Source organism: Lissotriton vulgaris, chromosome 8 (assembly GCF_964263255.1).
Source record: "Lissotriton vulgaris chromosome 8, aLisVul1.2, whole genome shotgun sequence".
In the NCBI taxonomy this organism is placed as follows: domain Eukaryota; kingdom Metazoa; phylum Chordata; class Amphibia; order Caudata; family Salamandridae; genus Lissotriton; species Lissotriton vulgaris.
In genome coordinates, this window is record NC_141696.1 from 105929185 (window position 1) to 105954114 (window position 24930).

The window sequence follows — 24930 nt, forward strand, 5'->3', positions numbered from 1 at the left end:
TATCTCAAGAGTCATGCTGCTAAACATCAGCAGAAGAGGTTAGGGGGCACCATCTGGCCCACGAATTTCATAAGAAGTTCTAGTCTGCACAGATAATTTTGCCCCTCGAGTAAGTTTGTATGTTGCAACGAGTTCCTCACCAACTACTACCTTAACAACGCTGTATCTTAAACGACTGTTTTAACCATGATTTTTGTCACAAATTCCTTTACCACGAATTTTCATGGTAAATGGAACCCCTCCCACCCCCTAAAAAACGAATCCGTACTCCTTACAACTACCCTGAACCCCTCCCACCACCTAAAAACTAACCTGAACCCCTCCCACCTCCTAAAAACTAACCCAAACCCCTTAACTACCCTGAACACCCATCCCACCCCCACAAAACTACCCTGAACGCCCCCACCCCCTAAGAACTACCCCAAACCCCTCTTACCTGTGCTGTTCCTGTGCTACTTTCCTCTCGCTCCGTCCATCTCAAAAACTAGACAGACTTTGCCTTAACCACGCACATGCGTGGTTAAGACAAAATCTTGTTCGGGCAAGTCGTTGTTCGTCATTTCGGATGTTTCCCCTTGAGTAAAGCAGTTTGATTAGAACCGACTGGATCAGGGGAATCCGAGGAAAGGCGTAGAAAAATCTGCAGGACTAGTTGATCCATAGGGCATTCCCCAGTGTGCCTTGTTGGAAGAACCTCGAGGCAAAGCCTGGGCATTTTTTGTTTTCTGCAGTGGCGAAATAAGTCTCTGTGCAGAGCGCTTAACATTCTGAAAATGTTTGCCACAACATCTTCATGAAGGACCCAATTGTGATTTTCTTGAAGGAATCTACTTCAGGACTCTGCTTGAACAAATGGGAGAAAAGTCAGTGATCTGCAAGTCTCTAGCTATCAGCCACTTCCAAATTGTTTGGATCTCGTGAGATAAAGGTTCGGACCCTCCTTGTTGAGGTAGTACATTGTTGTTTCGTGCAGTCTGCCTGAACAAGCAGGAATTGTGCCTTGAAGGATGAGAGAAAAGCCTTAAATGGTAGGTGAACTGCTCTTAGCTCGGGAGATTGAGATGATAGGTCATCTCTCTCAGACCAGGTTGCCTGGATTTGGAGGAGATCCATGTGCGCTCTCCATCCTAACGAGGCATCTGTTAATATGGTCTGGGAAAGGACATCCTGATAAAAAGTCATTCCTTGACGCAGATTCGTAGGAGAGCACCACCATTTTAGAGACTGCTTTTAGTTTTTTTTGGGGGGGGGGGGTGGTGATCTGGTCAACCCAAGTACCCGTAAGTTGGCCTCTCTGATGTAGACATTCCTGGATAAGTCACATGTGGAGACTGGTATTTGGAGTCTCTACTCCAAAAGATACTCTTGCTTGAATTGTATCGATGGAGGTCCCAAGTAATGCAGAGTTTGGACTGGAGAAGAACTTGACTTGGTGTGATTGATTTGCAGACTTAATCTTTGGAGAGGATTGCTGGTCAACTGGTAATGTAGTCTGGATTCGTAAGGTGTTGACGCCTTGATCCCAGAGCCAGTCATCTAGACAGAAGTAGACAAAAACTCTGAGCTTTCTGAGATGTGCAGCTACTATTGCCATACACTTAAAGAAAGTTCTGGAGGCTGATTAGAGGCCGAACGAAAACACTTTCCACTGGTAATGATCGTAACCTCTGACAAACGTCAAGAATTTGCAATGCTTCTTGGCTATTGGGATATGAAAGTACGCATCTTGGAGATCTATCAAACTTAGCCAGTCTCCCTGATGACTAAGGATAGATCTGATGCAGTGCCTGCATCTCAAGTATTTCTCGTCTAATCTACTTGTTGGCTAATTTCAAATCGAGAATGGGTCTGAACTCATTTCTGGGACCTTTTTTCCACCAGACAATAACAGGAATAAATGCCAGTTTTGGGGGGAGGAATAGTCTCCACCGCATGCTTCTGTAGAAGGTTTACTTCCAAGAGCAACATCTGTCAATGGTGACTGGATGATTTTGGTGGAATATTTGGCAGAGGACTGGTGAACCCAAGACAATGCCCATTTCAAACAATATTTAGTACCCAGGCGTCTCTTGTGACCGCTTGCCACTCTTAGGAAAGGAGATGAACTCGCCCCCCCTCAACCGGAGAGGGTAATGGAAGGGAGGGAAGTAGAGATTCATGTTTTAGAGGCTGTTGTAGGCTTTCCCCCCTGAGCAGGCTGTTGTGTGGCTCTTCCTTTGGGTCGACTACTTTGCAGCTGTTGGAAAGGTTTATGCGGTTGGTTTTGCTGGTGACCTTGGTCCCAGTGAGGGTTTTTAACCCTTTGTGGGTAAAAACAGTAGGTAAGGTTTGTAGGGCATTTGTTATTTCTGCTTTCCCAGACTTACTGCCTTTAGGGTCTCCATTTTGGACTTAATCTGGGTCAATTAATCATCCATATAACTGCCTACTAGTGTAGATCCCGAGAATGGAAGGTTAAGAGTCCTTCGCTGGGATTCATATTTAAGGGCCATAAGATGGAGACCACAAATGCATTCTCAAGGCCCCCTTGTGGAAGTATTTGTGGGCTGCTGGTAATGATGAGTCAACAGCGCCGATTATCTGTTTGGATACCATCATACTCTCATTGACCACTTTCAGGAAGTCCTCTACAGGGAGTTCTGATGAAGATTCTTGAAAATGACCAATGTGAAGGGTGTAGGAGCCGGCATCTGGATGTTTAATTTCAAAGTGCCTCTCACCACCACCTCCTGGAAGGTGTTGATGTCATCAACTGAGGAGACCCATGGCCAAGGCAAATCAGACAGCTTTGCTGAGTATCAGCCTGCACTGGTTTAAGTGGAAGACTAGGACGCGCTAGGTCTTGAGCTTGTTCATGACCTGGACACATGATAACGATGTGAGCATCTGGAGGATGGCTGAGATGAGGAATGCCGGAACCTGTGGCGATGAGTGGAGTAGCTGGAACAATGGGGAGATCTGGAAGGCAATTGTTGTGGAGAAGGTAAAGGCCTCAGAGGAGGAGCTTCGACAGGTTGTGTTTGCGGAAGAGGTACTGGCGCTGGAGGTGGAGGAGGACCTGGAAGTGTAGGTGGTGGAGAAGACGCATGCGGAGGAGTAGGAGAGTCTGGCAGCATTATATGGGCAACAACTGAGAATATACCCTTGTTAAAATGTAAAATCTGTTTAGTTTTTAGGGCTCGGCCTACGTCACCACTTCGTCAGAAGTGGGGCGGAGCTCCGAGCCGCCTTGTTACGGGGCTCAGAATAGTGAAGTAAAAATACCTCACTGCGCGAGATTTTTCCGTAGTTTATTTTGGCATCTGCATGCTAATTGGTCCTCGCAGTGCTGTGTTTCTAGTAGCCTTCACGCAATAGGCCATATGGATTTCAGTTTGTGCACTTCCTGCATATTCTGTGCGGTTACGCGCAGGGGAGTGCAATAAATTGTCAATTACGAGCTGTCAGGGTGCCGCGGTAATTGAACCCAGATGTTCTGGGCGCGTTCACCAGTCTGCAGTGAGTTTGGTGGGTGCGCGTTCGTCTGCATCCTTTAATGTGTAAGTGTTGGCCTTTGAAGAGCTGGCTTGGTCGTGCGCCGATAGAGAGCCACAATCTTCATTACCCCTCAAAGTATGTAAGTGCGTTTGTATTGGAGACAGTAACGTCCAGGTACGAAACTGAATTCTTTTCACTGGCTTACGAACAGTCCCACATTTTGCCGCATTCTCCTCATCTCATCAAAGGGGCTCATGTCTTGTTCAGCAACAAAACCAAACCTCCGAGAGCAGGAATGTGTTTCTGCATGGAGGGTCCGAGCAACCGGGTTGCAACAGTTGTGCTTGTGTGTCTAACCATGGGCCTCATGACAAGTAGGTTGATTTTAGGTGCAGGGATACACAGACACTGTTGACACACACGGGAACTTCTCACACACGCAGGCACTGTCCACACACACAGGCACTGTCCACACACACACACACAGGCACTGTCCACACACACACACACAGGCACTGTCCACACACACACACACAGGCACTGTCCACACACACACACACAGGCACTGTCCACACACACACACACAGGCACTGTCCACACACACACACACAGGCACTGTCCACACACACACACACAGGCACTGTACACACACACACACACAGGCACTGTACACACACACACACAGGCACTGTACACACACACACACACAGGCACTGTACACACACACACAGGCACTGTGCTCACACACACACCCAGGCACTGCTCACACACACACCCAGGCACTGCTCACACACACACCCAGGCACTGCTCACACACACACCCAGGCACTGCTCACTCACACCCAGGCACTGCTCACACACACCCAGGCACTGCTCACACACACACACAGGCACTGCTCACAGGCACTGCTCACACACACACACAGGCACTGCTCACAGGCACTGCTCACACACACACACAGGCACTGCTCACAGGCACTGCTCACACACACACACAGGCACTGCTCACACACACACACAGGCACTGCTCACACACACACACAGGCACTGCTCACACACACACACAGGCACTGCTCACACACACACAGGCACTGCTCACACACACACACAGGCACTGCTCACACACACAGGCACTGCTCACACACACACACACACAGACACTGCTCACACACACACACACACAGACACTGCTCACACACACACACACACAGACACTGCTCACACACACACACACACACACTGCTCACACACACACACACACAGCTCACACACACACACAGACACTGCTCACACACACACACAGACACTGCTCACACACACACACAGACACTGCTCACACACACACACACACAGACACTGCTCACACACACACACACACAGACACTGCTCACACACACACACACAGACACTGCTCACACACACACACACAGACACTGCTCACACACACACACACAGACACTGCTCACACACACACAGACACTGCTCACACACACACACACACAGACACTGCTCACACACACACACACACAGACACTGCTCACACACACACACACACACACAGACACTGCTCACACACACACACACAGACACTGCTCACACACACACACACAGACACTGCTCACACACACACACACAGACACTGCTCACACACACACAGACACTGCTCACACACACACACAGACACTGCTCACACACACACACAGACACTGCTCACACACACACACACACACTGCTCACACACACACAGACACTGCTCACACACACACAGACACTGCTCACACACACACAGACACTGCTCACACACACACAGACACTGCTCACACACACACAGACACTGCTCACACACACACAGACACTGCTCACACACACACAGACACTGCTCACACACACAGACACTGTTCACACACACAGACACTGTTCACACACACAGACACTGCGCGCACACACCGGCACTGCGCGCACACACCGGCACTGCGCGCACACACCGGCACTGCGCGCACACACCGGCACTGCGCGCACACACCGGCACTGCGCGCACACACCGGCACTGCGCGCACACACCGGCACTGCGCGCACACACCGGCACTGCGCGCACACACCGGCACTGCGCGCACACACCGGCACTGCGCGCACACACCGGCACTGGTCACAGTGACTGCAGTTTGTGAGTGTGCCGGGTGAACAGTGTGTAGTGAGTGCAGAGTGAGTGCGAGAGTGACAGTGAGTGCAGAGTGAGTGCAAGAGTGACAGTGAGTGCAGAGTGAGTGCAAGAGTGACAGCGAGTGCAGAGTGAGTGCAAGAGTGACAGCGAGTGCAGACTGAGTGCAGAGTGACAGTGAGTGCAGACTGAGAAGAGTCCCGTTAGCGCCAATGTCGCGAACAAAAACATGATTGTGACGTATCGCGTCCGCGTGATACGCACGGCGTAAGCGCACCCGGAAGCACTCTAGTGAATACGATCGCACAACGTAGACATCAGACGCGCTTACGCGACGCGACCCGGGGCGCGCCCGGGGGAGCGTCGCGTAAGCGCATCTGTCATGTGACCTGAAAATAACACTTTTTATTGGTGCAGAACAGTTTTGGTTTCATAATGATGTAATCCCTGGTCTTGTGACCTGAAAAATAACACTTCTCATTGGTTCAGGCCTTTTTTTTTCCAAATGATGAAATACCCCACCTTTTTTCCTTATTCTGACTTTGTCCTTTGACTGAGGAAGACCTGTTTGTACCTCTCTGTACCTTTTTGAACTAAAAAATGACTTCAGTAGCAGCACCAGCTGGAGCATCTGCACCACCACCACAACCACCAAGAGGACCACCACAAGATTACATTGGTGGTCAACAAGAGGAGGAAGAGGAGGAGGAGGAGGGGGGGGGGGAGGAGAAGATGGCTTGAACACCACAATACCCCATACCAGCCAAGACCACACATTGTATGGGAGTTTTTTTCGATCCCAGAGGGCAAGAAAAAAAGTCAATGCGGCCAAGGTGACATGCCTAATCTGTGAGGTTCTGCGATGGGTTTGTTTTCAGAAATGTAGTGGCGCTAAACGAGTTGTGGATCCGTCGGGAGCAATGTTTATTTGTGGTTGGTGCAAATGGCACAGAGAAAAAACCCTAAACTCTGTGAAACAGGGATGGCAGGGATCCTTCCCTGTAGTAACTTGTGAGCAGAAAGCCAATGCACACAACAAATCAATGTGATCTCAGTAGTCTGCACCATACCCGGCGAGACCCGCCTTCATTCTACTCCTGGATTTTCCTCGAACACCAGATGTTAATCACGACGACTACATCTACTTCTCGGCTTTACCCGCCGTTTTTCTATCGCCCGTCCACATATACCCAGACGCATTCCCACAATCAAGTTTGCTTTGCGGGAACACCCGATTAGGACCGGGTCGGAAGTATCACCGTTCCACCGACCCCGCTCCTCATGCCCTTTTTACAGCCCTGAAGAGTCACGGGTTAACTCCCTGCTTGACGAAACACGTGTCGGCTGGTTTCATGTTCTCAATATATATATCAAAAATTAAATAAAACGACACAAAAAAGAACACATCCGTGTTACTGCTTTCTTAACATTTGCTGAAGACTACTGAGATCACATTGATTTGTTGTGTTCATTGGCTTTCTGCTCACATGCCTAATCTGTGGCATGGAACTTTCTAGGGGGAACCCGAATAAAAAATATTCATTTCGGAAACACCATGATTAGACACATGCAGCGCAAGCATCCAATCAACTATTCTGCTGCAGAGATGAGGGAACTGGACAGTAACCCTCCACAATCTACAAGCACCACCTCCAAAACAAAGCAACCCCCTCCATCGGGACCAGAGGCAAGAGAGACGATCCCTTGCGTTCAGCCACAGTTTGCAGATTTCTGAATAACCTGTAAACATTGTGGGAAGACCATCTCCTACAGTGAACAGAGCATAAAGCTCATCGTCCTAGCTGGGGACAACCACAAATGCCCCAAAAAACCCTAATTATTTATTTTCTTTTGCTCCAGTTGAGCCATTTTCAATTCCCTGTTTTTTCGTTTCTCCCCATGAAAAATACAAACAAAATATAAAACTGTTCAGAAAACCCAAAAAAGGTAAAAAATGTTCAAAAAAACAAAAAAATATAAAACAAAAAGGAAAAAACAGTTTATAACTACCTCCAATTTATAAAAAAAGGCTACATTTTTTTTAAACTGTCATTCTTCTTTCCCCATGGGCTGCTCCCCGGTGCGCGTACCGGGCGCTCCCCCCGCGCCGACACCGGAGCGAAGGAGGTATCTGGGACGGCGCTGGAGGTGACACCTGACGGACTGACGCCGGGGGGGTCGTAAGGTCCACTGGCGACGACCCAGATCCCGAAGCGGGTCCAGTGGGGTCCCGCGGCGCCGGGCCCGAAGGTGCCGGCGGAGTCGGGCCGAAGCACTCGACGGCGTCGGCCCGAAGCCCCCGACCCGCTAGGGGCCCCAGATGGGTCCGCTGGGCACGAAGGCCCAGCGGAGCCCGTCGGTGGAGAGAGGGACCTCATGGCCATGAGCAAGCGCTCGATCTCCTCCGGCGTCTTGTCTCGCCCAGGGACCGGAGGGTGTGGAGCTGGACACGACGCCCGTGACTCCGGAGCACGTGGGCGGTGTCACCCGAACCCCCCCCTGCTGTGTCGCGCGAGCGTCGGGGGAGTCAGAAGAGCGATGACGCCTCTTCGACTTCTTGTGTTTCTTACCTGACGACTACTTCGACCCGGAGGAGTGGTGCCGACACCCGGAGCAGTAGTGGTGCCGACACCCGGAGCTGTGGTGGCTCCGACCCCGCGACCTGTCCCTCGACCTCCCGTGGGACCGGGACCTCTCACGGCGCGGGGCCGACTGCAGGAGTTCGAGTGGCCTGCGGGACCGCTCCCGCCTGGCTTTCGAAGAGAGGGCCCGGCAGTCGGAGCAGGCCTTGTCGTCGTGGTCGATGCCTGGACAAGTTAGACACAGGTGGTGAGGATCTGTGACCGACATTGTGCGGTCGCAATCCTCGCAGTGCTTGAATCCAGGCATCCCTATGTCACCGATCGGAGTCGTACGACTTCGAAAAGACGATCAAAATGATCCAAAAAGTTTGTCAAAAAGTGACAAAGTACTGCTTTTTCCAGATCTGCGTTTGCTGGCGCGGAAAAAAGAACTGACGTCAGCACGCGGAGGCGGCGTCTAAGTACTCAAACGACGTCATCACGGCGCCGACGACTGACGTGGAGCCGCAGACTACGCCTACCGACGCGCAAGGGTAATGCTACGCAAATATTTCCGGATCCAGTCTGACGCCTGGGGATATTCTAAGGTAAGGAATCTATCACTAACGTGTCTCTTTCAGATATATATATATATATATATATATATATATATATATATATATATATATATATCCCATTTTAAATGCAATCTGAAGAAACTTGCCCTAAGAGCCTTCCTTATAGGCTGCACATTATTCTTGTCTTAAGTATTTCTAAAGGCCTTCCTGAAGAAAGGCGAACATTTACACTTAAGACATATTAAAAAGTGATCGGGACCCCACATGTGGCGGGACTATTCTGTTCTTATGACTATCATTGGAGATCCCCTGAGAGAGACGCTCAACAGATACATTATTCTCCGCCAACTATAACCTTCAGCCCGCCATGCCATGGTTTTGTCCTCACATATCTTAGACTCTACTCTAAATCAGAAAAATGTTCTTTCAATGCATTTAGATCTGCTTTCAATGTTTAATGAAAGGCAAGAGAATTATGCTTTTCGCTGAATGCACTTTTATAGAGTGGACCTCCCAATCACAAGATAATGCTTTGGAAAGGCAATCTAGCTTTTGACGGATAAGAAATCGTACTTTTGGAATGCGGCTAAAGATGCTTCACCGCACACAACTGAATGGCCAGAGCACATGAAGAGCAGAATTTACATGTGCATATGCACACACCCCATGATTAGGGCAAAAACACACTCCTTCACAGCAAAGCTCCTTCGTGTATATCTGCCTACATCAGTTTGAATTGGACTTAAATGTTGAAAATTTAAGAGGGGTCAGAGCTGAAAGAGATACTCACATTATTTCAAATTATGTGGAGATGTTTCAAACATTTACTAGATTACACAACACCTTCCTGTTTCAGAACAAATACAAACAAAAGGCACGTCTAGGGCAGGACAATAACTATGCCAGATGGATATACTCACCTCCAGACATTTGGTTTCGTACTCCTTCATGGCAGTTATACACTGATGCTTGGTACTAATGTTAGTGCTGACTCCACCTTTAACCATTGTGTCTGTGCCAGTGGGGGCCTGCAAAACAATTTCACAGAAAGATATAAAGGCTCGTGAAAAAATTACATCATAACCAAGTCACCAAACCAGACGTTTAAAAAGGCGGCCAGGAGATGAATTAAATTTCAGCAAGAGCCGGGAGCAATGTAAGAGGGGATTATGTCATTTCAAAACAAAAGGCAGGCAAGATAACATGACAATACACCTAACTTAAACATATATTCCCGTGCCCATAAACAGTCTGATTAAACTGCACTGAATGAAGTAACAGGGTCTTGATCAAAAAGACTCAAAATAAGCAGTAGATGTACAAGATTGTACTACCTGTAAACTTTATCAAAGATATCTTTATCAGCTCATGAACACAGATTAGTCCTCACCCACATGCAGGAAACTGGAACGCTTAAAACAGAGGAAGATATCGGAACACAAAGCTGAATAGAAGGCACGTGTAAAAGCAGTTTTTGCATTAAATGGCTACTGCTGGCTAACCAACCTGCTCTATATCCAGGGCATTTCACTATACAATACATCCCCTGTGCCAGTTGCCCAGCCATCAAAAAATTGATAGCAAATTGTGAAATATCCATAGCACAGTTGGATCGTTTTTTCAGTCCATGGGACTCAGTTTTCATCATGGGATGTGCTTTTAAGTATCCCTTCCAGTTAGAGCGGGCCTTAAAGTATCATGAACTGCAGTGGTAAATTAAGACAGTGGCAGCTGTGGTGACTTGATTTATGAGCTTTGCGAGCTCTAGCCATGAGTGAGTCACTAGATGTGTGGAAATCCTCTTGTAGTGACCTGAGGAGACGAGTCTCCAAGCCCTAGGACAGAGTTTGCAAGGAGAAGAGAGGTGGGGCAAGTCACTACTGGAAAATCACCATGCCCCATAGTGATGTGGCGAAAGAGTGGAGAAGCCATATTGTCTGAAACTAATCAGAGTACTGTTGGAGGCAGGAGAGGAGTGGCATGGACAACGAAGCACTGGCACTGCTGGTGTGACAAAACTGCCCAGTAGTCGATATAAGGAACAACTGAAAGAAGTGACAGCAGACTGATCTGCCATGCACGCTTACTTTGTGATTAAGATCCAGTTTGGAGGAGTAACAGCCTGTGCGTGCCACTCGGCACCAACATGGGAGTGAGAGTTAGTGTATATGGGTTTGGGGAACAAGAGGGTGCCTGCAGAAGAAAGACTATGATAATGTCAGTCTAATGGTTGGATTATGTGGTTTGAAAACTGAATAAAAATATTGAAACGAAGATATTTAAAAATTTCAATAAGCCTTTTCAAAGCCATGCATGGGAAGATGGACCCTCAAATAGACCGAATATGCTACTTACCAGTATGCATCCGTCCTTGGCATGTAGGGCTGCTGACATTCATATCTGTGCATAGATCGCCGCCTAGTGTTGGGTCCGGATCGCACATTGTTGTCCTGGAAGAGTCTTCGAAGTATCACGAGATAGGTGGCTCCTCCCCCGGACTACAGTGCGCATGGGCATCGACTCCATCCTCAGATTGTTTTTAGCCATTGTGGCAAAGATGGTGTGTAACTTCGTGAATGATGACCATGCTAAGAGTATTTCTGAGTACTGCAGCCGCTACTGGCGCCGGGGAGGAGGGCGGCCGATATGAATGTCAGCAGGCCTACATGCCAAGAACAGATGCATACTGGTAAGTAGAATATTCGGTTCGAGGCATGTGGGCTGCTGAATTCATATCTGTGCATAGAATACATAGCATTCCCTCCATTAGCGGTGGCCGCCTGTGCCAGCTGCAGCAGTTTGGAAAAGTGTTTTTAGAACAGCCTGCCCTACAGCTGCCTGCTGTTTGGAGTGCACATCCACACAGTAGTGTTTGGTAAATGTGTGTGTGGTAGACCATGTGGCTGCTCTACATATGTCTTCTAAAGGAATATTTCCAAGGAAAGCCATGGAGGCCCCCAACTTCCGGGTGGAGTGGGCCCGCGGGGGGATTGTTAGAGTGCGCTTGGCTTTCTGATAGCAGATCTGAATACACTTAACAATCCACCAGGCTATACCAGCCTTGGAAATGAGATTGCCTTTGTGTTGTGGCGAAAAGGCAACAAATAGTTGTTTTGTCTTCCGAAAATCTTTGGTCCTATCAATGTAGTACATCAAGGCTCTCTTGACGTCAAGCGTGTGGAACATTCTCTCCGCCAATGACTCAGGGTTTTGGATGAATACAGGCAGTTCTATAGTTTGGTTGATATGGAACTGTGAAACCACCTTAGGAAGGAACTTGGGGTTAGTGCGAAGCACCACCCTGTTGGAATGAATTTGTATGAATGGCTCTTGGATAGTTAGTGCCTGGAGGTCACTAACGCGTCGTAGCGACTTAATCGCTATTAGGAAAACCACTTTCCATGTTAAGAACTGAATCTCGCATGAATGCAGTGGCTCAAAAGGTGGACCCATCAGTCTTGAGAGGACCACATTTAGGTTCCATTCAGAAGCTGGTGGGATTCGGGGAGGAATGACTCGTTTGAGTCCCTCCAGAAAAGCTTTGATGGCAGGTACTCTGAAAAGGGAGAGATGCTGCCTGTTTTGGAGGTAAGCAGCTATTGTGGATAAATGTTTACAAATGGAAGCATAGGCCAGATTACATTTGTATAGATTTAACAGATAACAAATTATGTTTTGAGTAGATGCGTCCAGCGGGTTGATGTTGTGGTCTGCACAATAAATGACAAACCGCTTCCATTTCACCGCATAGCATGCTCTGGTGGTGGGCTTCCTTGCTTCCCTGATGATGTCCATTCAGTCAGGAGGCAAGTTGAGGTAGCCAAACTCTAAAACCCCAGGAGCCAGATCGCCAGTTTGAGCTGTTGCGGATCTGGATGCTGAATGTCGGCGTGGCTCTGCGTCAAAAGCCTGGGTGTGAGGCGCAGCCTTTGATGCGGTACCATGGATAGTTCTAGAAACATGGTGTACCATGGTTGGCGTGCCCACGTCGGAGCAACCAGGATGAGAGTCATCGAGTGTTGCTTGAGCTTGCGTGCCACCAGCGGTATTAGAGGTGCTGGGGAAAAGCGTACGCAAATTTGCCTGACCAGTTCATCCATATCGCATTGCCCTGCGACTGTGGGTGTGGAAACCTGGCGGCAAAGCTTCGGCATTTGGCGTTTTCCTTTGTGGCGAACAGGTCTATCTCTGGATGACCCCACCTTTGGAAGTACGGGTGGAGTACTGATGCATGTATCTCCCACTCGTGCATTTGGTGGCTGTACCTGCTGAGCAGGTCCGCCATCTGATTGTCCTTGACCAGGAGGTGTTCCGCCATGAGGAAGATGTTCCTTTGAATGGCCCACTTCCACATGCTCTGAGCCAGATGAGACAACTGTGGAGAGTGTGTACCTCCCTGCTTTTGAATGTAGTACATGGCCGTCATGTTGTCCGTACGGATCAACACGACCTTGTTGCACAGATGTACTTTGAATGCTTTCATCGCCATGAAGATAGCCATCAGTTCTAGAACGTTGACGTGCATCTTCTTCTGCTGCGTTGTCCATAGTCCCTGCATCATGTAGTGGAGAACATGAGCTCCCCAACCCTGGAGAGATGAGTCAGTCGTCAGAATGATATGTGGCACAGGCTCCTGGAACGGTCGTCCCTTGCAAAGGTTTTGTGGATTCCACCAATGCAGAGAGTTGTATGCACGACCGGTTACCAACACTAGGTCTTTCAACTGTCCGTGAGCCTGATTCCACTGACGTGCTAAGCACTCCTGAAGCGGACGCATATGTAGTCTCGCGTGCGGGACTATGAAAATGCAGGAGGTCATCATGCCTATCAACTGCATGAACACTCTGGCCTGAAGAGAGTGTTGAGGTCTGAAATTTTGTATCAGCGATTGAATGCTGCTGATCCTCACTGAATTTGGCTGTGCTTTGGCTGCCAAAGTGTCGATGGTCGCACCCAGATACTGCCGTATGTGGGCGGGTTGAAGGTGGGACTTTGGGTAATTCAGTGAGAATCCCAGATCGTGAAGAAGGTGAATGGTGTGGGACATGTGGGCGGCACACTGCTTGGCCGACTTTGCCTGGATAAGCCAGTCGTCCAGATAAGGGTAGACATGAATGTTCCGTCTCCGTAAGTGTGCTGCTACCGTCGCCAGGCACTTTGTAAACACCCTGGGTGCAGTGGTGACTCCGAAAGGTAGGCTTTGAACTGGTAATGTTGATTTTGGATGGTGAACTCGAGGTATTTTCTGTGCGACGGGTGCAGTGGAATATGAAAATACGCATCCTTCAGATCTAATGTTGCGAGAAAATCTCCCTGACTGAACAACGGTATGACTTGCTGCAGTGTTAGCATGTGAAAGTGCTCTGATAGAATGTACTGATTGAGGGGTCTGAGGTCCAGTATGGGTCTGAGGGACCCGTCCTTTTTTGGTATCAAGAAGTACAGTGAGTAAACTCCTGCGCCTCTTTCTTCCACAGGCACGAGCTAGATTGCTCCTTTTTGCAGCATGACGAGTACCTCCTGCTGCAATAAGTGCAAATGCTCTGTGGACATAGGACGGTGTCTTGGGGGTATGTTGGGTGAAGTGGATGTTAACGCCAGACAATAACTGTACTGGATAAGCTTTGTGACCCACCTGTCTGTGGTGATGGACTTCCAGACTGGCAGGAACTGTTGAAGTCTCCCCCGACAGGTATTGTATGGTCGGGGGCAGCGACAAGGCGTCACGGTTTGTTAGTGGCGGAGGACCTGGAGTTGTTTCCACGACCTCTGCCCTTGGCACTGTTTCCACGATAACCACCTCTACTTTGTTTGGTGTATGTTGTTTGCGCGCCACCTTTATTGTACTGAGTTTGCTGGGACAGCTGGCCTCTGGAAACACCTCTATTGCCTGAGCGACTAAAAGAACCACCCCTGAACTGCTGCGACTGTAGAGCCCCCATGGACTTTGCAGTCTGTGTCTTTCTTGATTTTCTTCAAGGTGGTGTCCACCTCTGGGCCAAATAGATGATTAGGGTTTATTGGCAGATTCAGAATGGTGGTCTGTATCTCTGGCTTGAACCCGGAGATTCTGAGTCAGGCATGTCGTCTCAACATGACACTAGTGTTAACGGCTCTGGCCGCGGTGTCTGCTGCGTCCAGTGCACATTTGATAGAAGCATTTGATATGAGCTTCCCTTCCTGTATGAGCATCTCAGCTGCCTCCTTATATTAATCTGGCAGGTGCTGTAACAGGGTCTCCAGTGTGTCGTAATGGGCCCTGTCATACCTGGCTAAGAGTGCCAGAGTGTTTGAAATGTGCCAGATATTGGCCGCTTGAGCTGCCACCCTTTTCCCAGATGCCTCTAGCACCTTAGATTCTTTATCTGGGGGAGGAGCATCACACGTTGTTTGTGAATTAGCCCTCTTCCGGGCATTAGAAACAACAAGAGAGTCCAACGGCAACTGTCCCTTGATGTAGGTAGGGTCCCCAGGCGCCGGTTTGTACTTCTTTTCAATCCTGGGGTTTATCACTCTGGCTCTTGTAGGCTCCTTAAATATTTCCCCAGCATGTTTCAAGACACCCTTCAACATAGGCAGAGTCTTGACAGCCCTCTCAGAGGTGGAAAAGGTGTTGAACAGAAAGTCTACTTCAATAGGGTCAGCATGGAGCTGGACGTCATGATTCTTGGCTGCCCTTTCAATGAGTGCATTAAACGCTGCTGAATCCTCAGTAGGCGACGTTTTTACAGCATACACATGAGTGTCTGGAGCAGTGTGTGGATCTCCAGGGTCAGCAGCATCTGCCCAAGGTTCATTAGTATCATCTGGATCAGTGCCCACAGGATAGCTGTATTCGTCATTATCACCTTCCCCAGTGTCCACATCTGAATAAGTGGTGGAGACACTATGGCCACGTGGAGATACAGGTTCTACAAGAACAGGTGTTGTAGTAGAATCCTTTTTTAGTGGGATTTTATAGGACTCCATTGGCTGTTCCGGGGCAATCTTTTGTTTATAAATAGAAAGTCTGCCTGTCTCGGCATCGATAAACTGTTCCTTTTGCTCTTCAAGCGAGGACTGTCTATGCATTTTGGCTGGGACCACAGTTGTTGGCTTCGGCACCATGGACCCCTTCTTGGGCACGTCGACGGCCATTTTAGGAACGAAAGCCTTCGGCACCACTTTCGGTGGCAGCGTGAAGTGAATGGGCGTCGACGTCTTTTGAGGCTTATCGGCAGGCATCGAAGGTGGAGGATCCTTTGGCTCGACAGCCGCAGCCTTGTCCTCGATGTGCTTCAGGGATTCTGCCACCTGCTTCGAGATGGAGGCGGACGGCTGCGTCGACTCGACGGAATCCTTCGAGGCACCAGCAGGCGTGGACTCGGGGGTTGTACCGCTCTTGGCCTTGTCCGGCCGACGCGGAGGCTCGAGAACCTTCTGATTACCGAGTTCTGTGTCGGTGTCGACTGTTTTTGGCGCCGATTTGTTCGGGTCGACTGCCTTTACCTTTGCCTTCGGCGTGCCAGACTTTGGCTTGACGCCCTTTAGCGGCCTCTTCGGGTCAATAAAGCTCGTCTGCTTCGTCGGTGCCGATAGATCCGAGGACTTCGAGCCGGCCCAAGCAATACGCACTCTCGGTTTTGATTTAGCCTCGAGTGCTTTTGGTTGCCTCGACACCGGAGCTTTCACTTTCGGTTTCCATTTCGCAGATTGCAGCTCCTTAGACATGTCCGAAGCAGAGCCCGAAGGCGGGGCCGTAGAACTTCTTGGAAGATCTTCCAATAAGAGGGCCCGTCTGTGCCCGTCCGTGTCCCGGACGCGGCCAGCGCCAGCCCCCCGGTCGGTACCCCACTTATACCCCACAGGACCAGAACTCGCTACTCCCGTGAGTACCTTATGGCACTAAGAGCGAACTCCTGCCCTTGCAGTGACAAATGGGAGGCTGCTGACAATCCCTCGCGGGTTTGTCAAGCCTGCAACTTTCGCTTTCAGCCCATTCTTACATGTCCTACTCAGCATTCCGATGATTCATCACACATCCGTGCAGGCCTGATCAACGCCAGATCATTGGTCAAGCACACCGATGATATCTTTGAATTACTGAGCGACAATCAGTTCGATCTCCTCTTTGTCACGGAAACTTGGCTAAATGAGACATGCAGCCCAGCGGTCGAATTTGCCATCCCACGAGGTTTTAAAATTGTTAGAAATGATCGCCCTTTAGGCAGAGGTGGCGGCATAGCAGCCATATTTAGAGAACAATGGACACTCTCTCTTGACCTTCAGGGCCCCCCAGCTGATGCCGAGATGCTTCATTTCTCACTATCACTTGGGGCGCATTTTACTTTAGGGGGCACTCTGGTTTACCGACCACCAGGTCATGCAGGTAAATTCCTGGGTACACTGGAGGACATAGTAGTCCCACGGGCTTTGAGATACTCCAGATACCTTCTCCTGGGAGATTTTAATATCCATGTGGATAATCTAGATCTTCCTGACACGGCCCGCTTAAACAAAGCTCTCGCTATGGCCCAGCTTAAACAATGGGTTAAGGCACCCACTCATTCAGGTGGACATGTCCTTGACTTGGTTTGTACCAATTTTGACATTGACATGACTCACCCCGAAATAGTGACCTGGTCAGACCACATGCTGATTAGATTTACCTGGACCCTGACCCGCCAGGCCAAGATCAACCACCCAGCTGTTCACAAACAGAAAATTAACGTAGAGATCTTGTCTGAACATCTAGACACCTCCCGCCCAACTCTTCCTCTTGAAATTGAGTCAGCCGTTAGTTCATTCAATTCATGGATTGCATGTGGGACTGCTGCATCAATAAAAACAGGTCGGGTTTGCAGATTGCGCTCTACCCCTTCCAAACCTTGGTTCTCCCACACCCTCCGTGATCTTAAATCAGGTTGCAAAAAACTTGAACGGATATGGAGACAAGCCTATCTCCCCGAGGCTAAAAAGGACTTGAGGATGGCGCAAAAGAAGTACTATGCAGCGATTAGATCTGCAAAAAGCCAATACTACGAAGGGCGTATAATTAAGGCCAATAACAATAGTAGGGAAATCTTTGCTATTGTGAAAAGCTTAACCTCATCCTGTGCGAACCCAACCTGTACTAACCTCCTCGGAGAAATGGTGTGAAGAACTCTGTGTTCTTTGTTGATAAAATCACCAAAATCCAGGACGATTTACTTACTGTATGCAACAGCTTTCCACCCTCACTGGTCATTCCGTCCCCCGTGATGCCTGCCCCTACGGAACAGTTTGACCATTTCACCCCAGTAGAAAAAACAGACATTGTTAGTATCCTTGCTGCCCTACAATCAGGATCCCCCTCTGACCCCTGTCCTGCCAGAGTGTTTGCGCGTCTTGCAGACACAGTCGGCTATGAGGTAACACATATCATTAACCGCTCTTTCCTCACTGCTACTGTTCCGGCCTGCTGGAAGCAAGCTAAATTGCTCCCACTCTTAAAAAAAAAAAAGGTTTAGATCCCGCTGTCCCCGCTAACTTCCGGCCCATATCACTGTTGCCGGCTCTAGCAAAAATATGTGAAAAGGTTGCTTTCACACAGCTGGACAAATTTGTAGAAACTTCCCAGGGACTCCATCCAGCGCAATCAGGCTTCAGAGCAGCCTTCAGTACGGAGACGGCATTGGTTGAAATATCCGAGGCTATCCGGGAGTGCCTGGACGGAGGTGGCAGAGGGGCTCTGATTTTATTGGACCTCTCTTCCGCCTTCGATACGGTCCCTCACTCCCTCCTGCTCACTAGACTAGCGGCCATAGGCATAACAGGCTCCGCCCTTTACTGGCTGACATCTTTTCTAGACAATAGATCTCAGCAAGTCTGGATGCTGCCCTTTGCCTCCTCTCCCAAGAAACTTGCAACTGGTGTACCTCAGGGCTCTACCCTTAGCCCCCTGCTTTTTAATATATATCTGACCCCGCTCATCTATCTCGCAGAACAGCTGGGAGCAAAAATTATGGCCTACGCTGACGACACTCAACTTCTGTTCACATGGCCAAAAAACAACCTGGATACGTCGGGAGCCCAATCCTGCCTATCATCTGTCTTTCGATGGCTAGCCCTCGCCCAACTAAAATGTAACGAAAGCAAATCGGAAATCCTGCTATATGGTTCTTTCCCAGACAACTTTAGCGACTCTCTTTGGCCTGCCGATCTGCCATGCCCCAAATCCATCGGAGGCCCTGCAAAAAACCTTGGAGTCTGGTTTAACAATGACCTCAGATTCGAGGATCATTTAAAAAAAAACTCACTGGATCTGCTTCTCCACACTTAAAACATTACTCAGGTTCTTCCCTCTCCTCCCGAGAGAGGCCAAGGAGACTGTCATTCGCGCCCTTATACTATCCAGATTGGATTACGCGAATGGCCTCTTCTGTGGCCTACCAGCCTACCTGATTCATCGTCTCCAAGTTATTCAAAATGCCGCTGTGCGGCTTTTGTTTAACATACCCAAAAGTTTAAGTGTTCGTCAACCTCTCCGCACCCTTCACTGGCTCCCAGTTGCTCATAGGATTTCATTTAAAATCCTTGTCCTCGCTTATCGAGCTGTCCATCAAACCGGCCCAGTCTATTTGAGGAAAGGATTTTCCCTATATGTTCCCAACCGACCTCTCAGATCAACTAATCTGCACCAAATGACTGTACCAAAGTTTAAATACAGCAGGCTTGGTGGCCAATCCATCTCTGTCAGAGCTGCGAGAGCCTGGAACACCTTTCCTCTCCATATGAGAACAGCCCCATCTATTACTGTGTTTAAGAAGGGACTGAAGACCCACCTCTTTAACATCACTGTATAGGGTCTCACTCCTTTCTCTACACTGGAATCACTCTGCCTCTCACCTACCTCGCGCCAGGATACTATTTTCTTAGTAACAGAGCGCGCTACAAAAGCCTCTATAATAATATAATAATCTTGGGTAAGGCCCTATGGCGATCCCTCGACCTGTGCCTTATGATGTGTTTTGGGCCCAGTATCAGTTTGTGGGCCTAGCTCCTCGCTCTAGCTATCTTCCATGGCCCCAGAGGACGTCTTCCGCATCGAGCATCTCAACATCAGCGTCGTAGCTGGAGTCGACCTCGGATGCGGGATCCGACAGGTTCTCGAACCTCCTGCTCTGCTCCTTCATCATCCCCGGCATTGAAGATGTCCACCGGTTCAGGTGCCGTCTGCTGGGCTTCCTTGCGTGCAGCGCGCCGATGCAGAAGTGTCTTCTTGGATCGAAAACGGGAACAAGCCATACAGCTGGCTTCATCATGATCCGGCGACAGGCACTTGTTGCACACCGGGTGGACGTCGATGTGGGGATATTTCGAGTTGCACACGGGACATCTCTTGAACGGGCTCTGATCCATGATGGTTCGTCGATAAGGCCTCTGGCGTCGACCGGGCCTTCAGCGTCGAAAAGCACGCGGCTCTTCTGGATATCCGGCTCGGGAACGGAGCTGGAACTGAACTGGGAACCGATCGCAAGACAATACCGACGAAAAAACTAAAGGCCTTTTGGCCTAAAGAAACTGTTCTATTGATTCAGACTTGAGTGAACCAATATGCATCCGAACCTAATGGCGGAAAAAATAAATCGGAGGATGGAGTCGATGCCCATGCGCACTGTAGTCCAGGGGAGGAGCCACCTATCTCGTGATACTTCGAAGACTCTTCCAGGACAACAATGTGCGATCATCCGGACCCAACACTAGGCAGCGATCTATGCACAGATATGAATTCAGCAGCCCACATACCTCGAACTCCCATAAACCAATGCTACAAATGCAAGCTGGCCAGAGAAAAGATTAGCAAACATCACTAGGAGGACTTAACCTGCCTTTTGGGCACAATTTAAAGTTTGGCAGACAGGTTGCATAGTCACAAATGTGCCTGATATTTCATCCCCCTTATTACAAGAGCGTTCTATCCTATGGTACTTTTAATAATACGTATGGATATTAATCACGTTTGTGACAGAATAAAGCTCCTCCAGGCTCAAAACCAGGTTCTTACAACAGATATTCCAAGGTTTTTCAGAAATGGTTTACAGTTACACACAAACAAAACCCCTGCACTGGAAAAACAACAATAATGTCTGGGTGACTTCTAGTTACTGTAGCGTAAGTAAAGAGTGCACATCGAAAGTTTCTCAAAGTCAATAGATTGCAAAGTGCCGAGAAAGGAATTTCAATGAAGTAGAGTTCTTGGTAAAAAAACAACGGTTTATTGTTCCTCTTGTACTGGCCAACACCTGTACTACAAAATCCATGTCACTTTTTTGACACAATGTCACTCCATGGCATGCCCAGTTTTTCACTCACCTATGGTCACCAACCACTTTTCACTCAATTCGTATAGAACAACCATACAAATGCATCTTTTGTATCTATACCCAGCCCTGAAGATTCGCAGTCTGTTTCCCTGCGATGAAACACGTGTTGGCCAGTACAAGAGGAACAATAAACCGGTGTTTTTTTACCAAGAACTCTACTTCATTGAAATTCCTTTCTCGGCACTTTGCAATCTATTGACTTTGAGAAACTTTCGATGTGCACTCTTTACTTACGCTACAGTAACTAGAAGTCACCCAGACATTATTGTTGTTTTTCCAGTGCAGGGGTTTTGTTGTTTGTGTGGATTTTAGGATCCAACTTTGAGCGGTTACGAGGGATTACCGCCCGCCCTTTTGCCTGGATTCTGATACCTCATAGCAGTACAACACTTTGCGGTTACTGGGTTGCGCGCCTGACGTTCTCTGGAATACCTTAAACCCTCCCAGTAGATCAATGGTTTACAGTTACATCCTTCATGGTTTGCCAACAAATACCATCTTAAACATACTTTTGAATATCAAGCATTTCACTATATAACATTGTTGTTCTGTTCCTTAACCTAGTCCTAAGTAGCAAAGTGACCTTTTACCTACATTTGTCCTACCTTGCTCTGCATAACGGTTCTAGCATGGACCTTTTACCCAGTTATGTGCTGAATAAATGTCAATTGCTTTCCCTGAATCCAGCCTCATTATTATGTATTATGTATTAGTAAAATCACTTGCACATGACATACATAACAGGCTCAAAACGTAATGTGAGGAGGGTCACCTGCCCACCAAAATGTGCGCACAATATATCATGAAACGCTCAGGTTTCTTCACAAAGTTCAACTTTATTCAGTTCAATATTTGTAATGCAATCCAAGAACTGGATTCAGTTACACGTTCAAATTAAGCATCATATGCAGGCATAATCATCAACTTATGTTGCAATAGTTAATGCTGTTTACAGTTTTTCATAAGTACCCAATGTATTTCGGGTCGACAAAGCAGGACCCTTCGTCAGGGGTCTGTAAAGAAATGAAACAGGACCGGATAACGTACTCCACTCAACAGTAAATGACAACAATAAATACTCAATTCATGCCAAACGTGCATAATGTGAAAACCTGGTCAAAACTAATCGAGTGAACGGAAGGGTGCAAACTAATCAGGCAGTAAATTACTCTGTGGGTTTAACAAATCGCTTAACAAAATACAATTAATGTGCTCAAAGGAGGCGTAGTGCGGTAGCGATCATGCACAAACTGATATGATCAACTACGAGACATGCGGGATTATCAAAATTACAGGCGAACGTCAGATTTAAATAATCACTACGATATGCTGAAGCACACAGCGCGTGTGTGACGATTCTTGTAAACTAGCTACAATAACTTACATCGCACTGGAACAAGCCGTGTCTCTACTCTACTCGTGAATGGGGGCGTTCAGGAAGTTAATTTACGCACAAGTTAAAAAATAAAAGGACGGACTGGTAGCTATCACCTGATCGGAGTGACTACCAATGAAAACGCGAGAAACGCGGGATGCACTAGTCATGTGACAGGGGTGTATTGGATTCATGCGGAAGTAAACAATAGTGCGCAAATAAAGTTATGTTGAAGCACAAAGACCAAGGTATTCATCATGATAAATCAATGACATCAATAAACATAAAAGTGAGTCCATATACAACAAGCATAATGTGATCAAAACAGCTCAAGATCAGTTAACATGACATCAATGTTAATGGTATGATAATGAGGAACACAGTCTACAGTCAATGTGAGGTTCAAATGGCCTTGTATTAAAGAAAACACGAATATTCTATCCATTCATTTAACCCCATGGGAAGGGTAGAATTCAGTTTTTGGATCCAAAAATATTCGGCTCTTAGTCTTAGTTTGACAGGATCCCTGTTGCGGTACTGCGGTACTGTCTCCAAAACCATGAAACGTAATTGAGAAATTTGGTGTCTTGCTTCATTCCAATGGTTGGCTACTGTGGATTTTTTATTGGCTAGTCTTATATTGCTCTTATGTTCAGTGATACGGACTTTCAATTTGCGTTCCGTTTGACCCACATATGTTTTGCCACAAGGGCATTTGATCATATAGATGCAATTGGTGGTGTCACAAGTGCTTGTGTGGTATAGTTCAATTTGGTGACCTTTTGTTGGATGTGTTATCTTGTTACCAGTTATAACATTACTGCAATGAGTGCAGTTTTGACATCTCAACATACCTCGCCATTTAACATCCTCTTTTTTGGGTGCATTAAGAAGTTCTTTTAAGTTTCTTGATCTTTGAAACGCAAATGTGACTTTGTCATTATACAAACCGATAAGGTCAGGTTCTGATTGAATCAATGGCCAGTGGTTATTAATGATTCATTTTATCCTACTTGATTCAGTGGAATATTTCAACACAGTTTTTTGATCTTGACTTTTTATTTTTCTTTCAACATTTCTCTGGATTGTGTGGAAACTTTTACTAAAGATGAATCAAGGATATCTTGTGGATAACCCCGTTGACGGTATTTTTTCGTTTGTTCTCTCAAGGAATCTTCTAAATCTGCCTTGTTAGTTGTGATCCTTTTCAATCTTATGTATTGTGAAGTGGGTAAATGCTTTTTCAGCAGCACTGGATGGAAACTTTGGAATAGCAAACTTGAGTTCCTATCAGTTTTCTTGATGTGAACTTTGGTACTGATCTTATTGTTCTGCATCAATATTTGCACATCCAAAAATGCTATGGTTTCTTTATCGATGTTATAGGTGAATTTTAATCGATTTACAAAAGGGGTTTACAAAAGGGGGTGGTTTACAAAAGGGGGTGGTGATGAACAGAGTGTCTGAATTGAGCAGACCACTCTTACCCAGTCCAAAGATCAGGGCTTGATCCATCACCGTTATTTATCTCACTGCCCCATCCCAGCTCAGAACCTGGCTATATGCAAATCAGTCTGTCCCTGGCCCAGTGCATCATGGGAACAGGGCAGACTAAACTACCAAGCCAATTCTTTACCAGAAAGGAGACAAGCTACCGGGGACCGGTTTCTGGCATTTCAGCCTCTTCGGCCCGGCTTGCTTGAATCCTGATGGAGCAGTGAGAAAGGGACTCATGTCTGAGTATACCCTGCCACACCTATAGTGGCCAAAATCGATTTACAAAAGGGGGTGGTGATGAACAGAGTGTCTGAATTGAGCAGACCACTCTTACCCAGTCCAAAGATCAGGGCTTGATCCATCACCGTTATTTATCTCACTGCCCCATCCCAGCTCAGAACCTGGCTATATGCAAATCAGGTGAATTTTATGCGCTCATTCACAGTATTCAATGTCATGATGTTTTCTTCCAATCTTTGTCGTGAACCTTTCCAGATAAGGAAAATGTCATCAATAAATCTTTTGAATACCATGAGGCCTTCAGTCCACATAGGGTTCTCCAAAATGTGATCAGTTTCAAATTTGCACATGTATGTATTGGCATAAGAGGGCGCCCCCCCCAAAGCCCATCGAAGTTCCATTGCACGGATTAAAAAATCTTCCCTGCCACTCAAAATAACTAATATAATGCAAATTGCATTAATTCCATGATGAATATTCTCTGCGATTCTTCCAAATCACTGTTCACAAGACTCCATTCCAGGGCTTCAATGCCCTCATTATAGGGAATCGACGTGTACAACGCAGTAACGTCAATCGTACATAACCAGTATGTCACATTTTCAAGATTCACTGAGTTCAGTAAATTTAAAAAGGTTGTAGTGTCTTTTATATAGATTTTGTTCTTCTGCACAATCGGTTGTAGGAACGCATCAACAAA

General features: G+C 47.6%; 1 protein-coding gene across 2 annotated transcripts in view; it reads right to left on the minus strand.

Moving 5' to 3' along the window:
* Nucleotides 1–24930, minus strand: part of NUP98 (nucleoporin 98 and 96 precursor) — a 944939-nt gene that overhangs the window by 756531 nt on the left and 163478 nt on the right. For both annotated transcript variants that reach the window (XM_086933760.1, XM_086933759.1), the window contains exon 6: nucleotides 9695–9802. In XM_086933760.1, the coding sequence (XP_086789886.1) occupies nucleotides 9695–9802 (108 nt within the window). The remainder of the gene's footprint in view (nucleotides 1–9694; nucleotides 9803–24930) is intronic.